This window comes from Cygnus atratus, chromosome 11, assembly GCF_013377495.2.
Source record: "Cygnus atratus isolate AKBS03 ecotype Queensland, Australia chromosome 11, CAtr_DNAZoo_HiC_assembly, whole genome shotgun sequence".
Classification (NCBI taxonomy): domain Eukaryota; kingdom Metazoa; phylum Chordata; class Aves; order Anseriformes; family Anatidae; genus Cygnus; species Cygnus atratus.
Window position 1 is genome coordinate 4,610,871 of NC_066372.1, and position 8,236 is coordinate 4,619,106.

At 38.1% G+C, this 8,236-nt stretch overlaps 1 protein-coding gene across 1 annotated transcript in view; it reads left to right on the plus strand.

Annotated features, from left to right (window-relative positions):
• Nucleotides 1-3,423, plus strand: part of CHRFAM7A (CHRNA7 (exons 5-10) and FAM7A (exons A-E) fusion) — a 41,371-nt gene extending 37,948 nt beyond the window's left edge. Inside the window, exon 10 of the mRNA XM_035553993.2 lies at nucleotides 1,791-3,423. Within this exon, the coding sequence (XP_035409886.1) occupies nucleotides 1,791-2,309 (519 nt within the window). The 3' untranslated portion in view covers nucleotides 2,310-3,423. The remainder of the gene's footprint in view (nucleotides 1-1,790) is intronic.
• Nucleotides 3,424-8,236: the final 4,813 nt, after the last annotated feature.

Consider the following 8,236-nt stretch of genomic DNA (forward strand, 5'->3'; position numbering starts at 1 on the left):
AAAATATATATAAATGAGGTGATTTTCGAATAAGCTGTAGCCATCAGAAGTGAAGCAAGTAGAAGGAAAGAGCAGGGTACTGATGGGAGATTATAAATGCATGAAATACACTAGCCTCAAGGTGAAACCGTGCAGCTGCTACTTATTTAGGTGTTGTGCATACAGAAACATAAATAGCCTAAAGAGCACCCACTAAAGATGGCTGTTGAAATGAAAGTAGCCTGGAAAATTCTGATCTTCACATCTCTGGTCAAGAGCATCTGTAAAGCGCAAAGAAAAAATGAAGTCTTTTTCTAAGAGCAGAGGACTTTATAACATACTTCTGTAAGTCTTTTTTTTTACAGAGAATATCAGTCTTGATATTGGAGTTACTAAATACTGATGAATACCATCAGGTAACTGTCCAGTCTTCCTGTCCAGCAACTCGTGACAGCCTGAGGCATTAGTGAAGATGGAAAGACCTTTCTCTTTTATCTTTCTAAAACAATGAGTTATTATTATCCTTACTAGCCAAAAAAGAAGTGCATACAGCAGCGCCCTGCAGATGAGAGTTAATGAGATATTCCCTGGCCCATCCGGGAGCAGTGGTTTTAAAATACATTTGAATGAAGAGAATAAAAGGTATATACCTCTAGACTGACAGCTGATGACCCTAAATGGGACAAATCTTCAGTACTGAGTTAAAAATCCTCAGAAAACTGAGTACTGGAGGTTGAGGAGTAGGCTTTGGTGTTGAGAAGCTGAAGTCCATTGGAGTTTCCTTGGATACTGGTGAGTTTTGTATCAGGCTGTCAGTTAATAAAGTATTATCCTTCTAGGCAAAGCATGACAGTAGAGAAAGAGTAAGAAGGCAAGATCTATCTTTGATTGGGATGTCTGCTTGGATATAACATCTACTCTAAGTGGTAATCTGCACTCAGTAAATGGAGCAAATCTAATATTAATTACAGTGCAAGATTTTTGTATTATTTGAGACAATATTTCATTAGTGCTCTGGAAAAGAAACACTGGAATGAGCTCTTAAAATCTGATTGAAATAAATTATAGAAGCTTGCGTCTGAACTGGAACAGTCTTCGACTTGCCTGCACTTTCTGTATGGCTGGAATAAGGCAATATGGAAAACAATAAAATGATACACAGAGATTAAACTTGCAGATTTTTTTTAAAGTAAAAGTAATTTATCCACTTTTTCTCCATGTTACATCCAGATTTGTTTTCTAAAATCTGGAATCAACTGTCATGAAAGTAATGTGATAACAGAGCCAAAACACTGTAAAGCTTAGTGGTCTATTCCAGTCCAGCACAGCATCTGTTTTAGCAGCCCCATCCAAGCAGTAATCCCATACGGATTTAATATCAAAGCACAAATATGAGTGAAAGAGATTTAATTTATTGACTACAATCTAAAGTAGAGCTACTAAGACTATTCAAAAATAATGCCTTTGGTAAGCATTTTTTTTCTCTTCCTGGTTTCTAGTAAGAGTAGAAAAGGCTGCCATATTTCTGCTCAAGTGTAAGGAAAATTAAACACTATGGAGACTCCCAGTGGGGGGCACTCCCAACAGTGATAGTCAGCCTGAGGCAATCGACAGCACTGCTGGAGTAAGTAAGCAGCCTCAGTGACAAGCAAATTAATCAGCTGGAAAACTATTGCACCATTTTCTGAAACTTCTGTGCAGGCTAAGCAGAGACCATAGACCTGACACTCACCCAGGCTGTAAAAATACAAAGAGCTGCGAAAGGCAGTGGCTGTGTAAAGAGGTGCTTATTCTCAGTAATTTTCTTCTAGACAAGAATCATCCTTCTGAACTGGTGTGCTTGGTTTCTGAGGATGAAGAGACCAGGGGAAGATAAAGTGCGTCCTGCCTGTCAACACAAACAGCGCCGATGTAGCCTATCGAGTGTGGAGATGAACACTGTGAGTGGACAACAGTCCAGTAATGGGAATATGCTGTACATTGGGTTTAAGGGGCTGGATGCTGTGCACTGCACACCTACCACTGATTCAGGAGTGATCTGCGGGAGGATGACCTGTTCACCAACAGAAGAAGAAAACCTTCTGCACAGCGGCCACCCCTCTGAAGGCGACCCAGATTTGGCTAAGATCTTGGAAGAGGTCAGGTACATTGCCAACAGATTCAGAGACCAGGATGAAGAGGAAGCCGTTTGCAATGAATGGAAGTTTGCAGCCTCTGTAGTGGATCGGCTCTGCTTGATGGCTTTTTCAGTCTTCACAATCATTTGTACAATTGGTATTTTGATGTCAGCACCAAACTTCGTAGAGGCTGTCTCTAAAGATTTTGCTTAACTATTAACTATGATTTGATTCTCTGAAGTATAATATGTAGCAAATAAGAGTGTATTTTTTGTTTGATTGCTTGTTTTTAACAAGTATGCTGCTTCTCATTGTCCTTTTTCTTTTGCCCCCTCTGGCATCCTTCTCTGGTCCAGAGTTCCTGTCTGAAGAGTGGCACCATTTCAGAAGGGCTCTGTGCCAGCTCCCCTGAGCACACTTGAGCACTCTCAAGTGGGTGCAAGTCCCTTCAGAATGACAGAATTGCACCAGCATCTTTTAGGCATTTTGAATCAGCTATTAGAGTTATGGGTAGGCAATGCCAGAAATGTAATTTCTTCCAGACTTTTTTTTTTTTTTTTTAAGATAGAAGTTAGCCCATCTTAGCTACTTGAATAAGTGATGGGAAGCACTTAAGTTTAGGAAGGGATCAAATCCAGATGAATGGAAGCTCAAACAGCAGAGAAAAAAGGGAAAAAAATACCTTGCTTTTCAATTACTGGTTCTTACTGAGTTGAGGTATGGAGCTCTTTTGCTCACAACCAGTCAGACCCACAATTCCCTCAAAGCATTTTACATAGAGCACAAGTGAGGATTCTGAATTTGCCTGGGACACCGGAAACTTGAAAGTTAAGATGAAACAGCACATATCTTGTCCTTCTATATATTTCTGGACTTGACATAGAAGTTTGGCCAGAATTCTTAAAACAGGCTTCACAGTAATTGTTGTGGTGTTTACTACAACTTCCTTCTCCTAAGAAAGACATTCTTTCAACTGATAACTTCTGTCAGTCTTTAGCCTTAATGATGATATAAAGAAAATGAAGGAGTATGGTGACTTCACTTTCAGCTGTTCATCAAAGAAAAATCCACGCACTTGTCTCTTTACTGTTAACTGGATTCCAACATGGAAAAAGTAACCGTCTTGTACAGGCTCCAGTATAAATGACAAGTCTAAAGCAAAAAAAGCTATTAAATCCTGAGATCAAGGTTTTAATTTCAAAATTAAATGTTTGATCTGTTGTTTGCTTAGCCTTTTATAGACCTCTTTCTGTTGAGTCACCATAACATGTCCTAACAAGGAAACTGCATCCTTTCTGCTCAGTTTATTATCCAAGGAGCACTAATGAATAATAAAACTTTTGGGGGTTCAATACAAACTATAAGCTGTACATATATATATATATATATAATAAACTGCATATATTTCCCTGGAAAGACTAAGACTTAAACACAAATTCTTTTAAGTCTAGACAGGCATTTTCAAAGGCAAAACTAATAGTTCATCACTTTATTTATATGTTATTTCTGATTCTGAAATTCTCCCATCAAATTATGATTTGTTTTCACGTGACTTCAGTGTATTAATGAACAGTGCTGACATGAGAATACGAAGACCTGAAATTCTGTGCTTGCAAAATAGCTAAGAATTAGTCTCATGACCAATAGCAGTATTCCTGACCAGTGCTATAAGTGGTAAAAGATGTGGTGGAGGATTAATTTAGCATTGACTGCTTGCTTGATGCTGCAGAAACCCAACTTTTTGGCTGAGGTAACAGACACACAAATAGAGGCCTGTTGTAGTACCATGTTTTTACTGTGAGATAAACTTGAGGCCTCAGTTTATCTCCCAAGATGGATTAAAATAGCCACTTAAATGCTTGCTCTCCCCTAGATATCAATTTATTTTCCAGAGGCTGCTCCCCTGAATGCAGAAGAATCAAATTTCATGTAAACCAAGCCTAGAGTCACCACAGGTACAGTCCATCACCTGAGTTAACCAGGTGACAGGGCAGGAGAAGTGAAAGGAAGCAGGTTATTTCTCACAGTTTGTGAGTTCTTTCTTCCTGAAGTTTCATTCAGAATCTCACGCTATAAAGACCTGAGTAAAGAAATGAAGACCTTATTGAAATCTTGTCTTGAAACCTTGTCTCTGAGAGTTATCTGTGAAGAATTTATATTTTTCAGGAACAGTTATTAAGAATTAGCCTTGCAATAATTCCTGCAAGTATTTTGTAGCCTGTAGATTGCATTTGAATAAGAAACTGAGTCCAAAATCTGAAATGTGAGTTTTGTTCATTTTGTGACTAACAGTGTGGCACATGCTGCTCTTCTGAGTAGCATTTCTAGAATAGGCTTCTTGATTCAAATGTTGGTTAGCATCAATATTTTTCCTTCTGTAAGTATCCCTAAATAGCTACACAGAATAACCCATTGAGTCTAAAGTTTTGGGGTCCTCTTGGATAAGAATGTTAAAAAAAGAAAAGATTTTTGGGGACTATCGTGTACAATGGGATGCAACAACTGCAATCATGTACTACATGACACGTGTAATACAAGAAGCATGAGAATACCCCTCTTTCCACCAGAATCCATTTACTCTATCTGTAGAAATCACCTTGCTATATATAGGAATTCTTTACAGAAGGAGGGAGAAAGCAATTTACAAATTGACAGTAAGTTTCATTAGCAACAACATACATGTCTGTGCTTAAAAGCTGGAGACTGGTAGTTGGCCTTTAGTGAAGTCCTGCTGAAGTTTGTAACGCTGGGATTATACTGTCAGCAAATACCACGTGCTAGACATATTAGTTGTAAGGCTCCAGCATCACGCCTACACTACTGCCTTTAATATCAGCAGGATTAATGAAGGGGGAAAGTGAATTCTCATTTTTCTGCTGTCAACACAACCTGTAAACATTTGGTAATAACATGGTTATAAATCTTAAACACAACAGTGACAGTCTCAGTTACATTATTTTGCATCTTTGAGTTAAGTTTTTGTGTAATTGAGCTGAGCAAAATTGGTACATTTCTTGTCAAATTGTATGTGTCAAATATTTGTGTATGCACTAAATGATATTTTGATCTAAATGCTAGGAAAATATTTACAATTCTGGACATAGAGATGGGAATTAAATATGGTATACAGTATGTCTATACAATATGATAGACTGCGTATTGGTAGCAAGTATCTGTTATGATCTTATGAGTCCAGAAAATAGGGTAAGCAAGTGGTTCACCACAACTAAGCTATGACTTGTCTGACAAATTGAAAAGTTTGCTTTAGAGCTCAGCTGTCTTGTACAATACTATCTGTGAACAATGTATATTACTTTCTGTTTTTATATTGACTTGTATTGAATATTTAAATTTTTTTTAATATGTAAACATTTTTATTTAAGCATTAATGCCAAAAATGTTCCAAACAAAATTTTAAAAAGTTAGTTTTAAATACAGATAAATTATTTAAACAGTATTTAAAAATCATAAATTATTTTATATAAGAATTGATAATACTATACAATACTTTTTTTTAAAGGTTTCTTTAAAGTCTCTTTCCAATCTCTCTAGCTGCAGGATGTAATCTCAATTCACCTGTGACATTTCTGCTTTTCTCTTTCTTTACCAAGAAATGAAGGTAAACCAACATCCTGCATTTTTTCCTTTCGTTATGCTACTTTTTACATTAAGTAATATTGCATAGAGGGCATTAGAAAGTGATGTTATATCTGTCAGGTACCAATTGTCATATAAGCAATTCAATACCTTTTCAGTCCAGTACAAATAAAAGATTTAGATCAAGAGAATTTTTATTCTTTCTCATTTTGCTAAGATGGAAATGAAATCAAGCAGTAAAAAACATGAACAACCATGAAAGAGAGAAAAATCTCTTTGGAAATACCATTCTGTGATGACAAAGGTCTTTGATAATTAAAAATACATCACATCCTCCTAGCAAAGCAGTCCTACACCAAAGTTATATATTACTTCAGTCATGAACTGTCAAAGTTAACTGAGTAGGACTGAAATACCATATATGCTTTGGGCTAGCCTCAGTTAATTCACCTAAAAGTTTAGCACTGAAAAGATATGAGAGGAGAAAAACAAATCCATACCAGCTGAATAAACTGCTGATTTTGACAGCTGCGAAGTTTGCTTGTTGGCTACCAGTGAAAAAGTATCTACTCAGAAGAATACCCCCAGATGGGGAAAAATACCAGGCAGTGTAGCTGCTTGTAGGCAGGTGTGCGCTGTATTGGCCACCTGCTGAGACAGCTTCCTAAGGAAAAGCTTGCTATCTTTACATCGTGCTGAGCATGCGTCAGTAGTAAGAATCAAGGGTTGCTGAAACACAAGCAAACCAAGACTTGATTCCCTCCTTGCTCTCCCAAGCTTGTACAGAACCACTGAGGAAGACTAGCATGGTGGAGGCCAACACGCCCAGTCATATAGGCACAGAGCCAGTACTGAATCCACTCTGGGTTTGGATCAGAGCTGCCATTGCTAATGCCAATGGCTGCTCACTCAACCAAGCCAAAGTGCATGCCCTCTCTTCCAGGGTGCTGACAAGCACTGACCTCAGACTTAACCCTATACTTGAGCTTGGTCACACAAGTTTAGCTCCGCACATGCCGTAGGCAGCTTCCTGGCCCTCTGTATACACCTATCATCACACACACTCCATCTCTGAAGCACTTGGGAATGGGGATTGACTTCAGACTGCTAACTGCTACCGCTCTCAGGCATCTGGTCAACATACAGACTGCAAGGTGCTATGGCTTAGGAGCTGATACACCAGCAGCTCCACTTCATTGCTCTGTGGGTGGTGATGGCCGTCAGAGCACTGGGTCTTGTGGCTGAAGAGAGTAAGTGCCAGCCATCCTGTTTTAATCCTGTAACAACGATCAAAATACTTTTTCACTTCAGCAAAAAGTGATTTCTTAGCCTAACCTCATGATATTTTAATGTCAATATATCTCAAAAGGCTGCGAACAGAATCTGCACCCGCAGTTACAGCAAATCTAACCTGGGAATCAAACGTGATCTTACCAGGACTACAAGCACAAATAAAAGCCTTTTGCTGCCACCTTTTTTAGAAAGGCTTCTGCTGCTTAGGGGGAAAGCTTAATGTTTGTGTAACATGTATTTCTGCTATTAAGCAATTTTCAGATAATGACATGGAGAGAGAATATGCAACAATCTCTCACATAAGCTCTCTCTTCCTGACTCAGAAAAGTCCTTCCATTCTTCTTCCTCCCTGTTCACTCCCATGACAACATTCAGAATTGCAATTTATTAACAGAGTACAAGTGAGAGTGTTCAAGGCCAAAATTTAATATCAGTGTCTTAGCTGTATCCTTGCTGTGAAGATAGAAAATCACTAAGTATTCAGAGCTGCAGTGACTTGTCCCTGTAAGTGAGCTATACTGCAACAGCAGTTTAAAATCCAAAGTAATTTGATCTGCATATTTTTACCTTAAAATAATAATTAACAGTCATGACATGATATAATACTACTTCGGGATATGCGTGTATCAGAATAACATCCACAGAGATTTTCATCTTACCTAACCAATTCAGGATATAATCCAGTGCCAGTAAAAGACTGAAAAATCTTTCTACCAAGTCCACAAGTCTTGGATTGGGACTATATTCAGTCCAACAAATCTCACAGTTATCATTTATGTATTACTCTGGTTCATGGTAGGCATGCAAATGTCTTAAGAATGAGCTAACTAATAAATATTTATATTAAATGGGCTTTAGGCTTAGAAACCTAAAATCTGGGATCTGCTCCCAAAGCAAGGTATATCCGCAACATCCTTCAAACAATATTATCTTATTTCACTGCATACGTGGATTACGTACAGCTGCGAATCACTTCCATAACAGCTTTGTTACCATACAGGCATTCCTGTTTGAGGTTGCTTTTGCTGACACAACACATGTGATGCTCCCTGTCTTTCTTATCTCCAATTTCTGGCCAAAAGAAATCTAATTATCAGACTACTTTGATCAGAAAAAAATGTTACAGGACCAATGTTCAGAGAGAGTATGCAAGTTTAACCCTTGACTCAAGAGAGACTAGTTACAAAATTTGACATTATCATGCCAACCTGTGCACTAGAAGGAATACGCTGCAATCGAGTATTCATGCC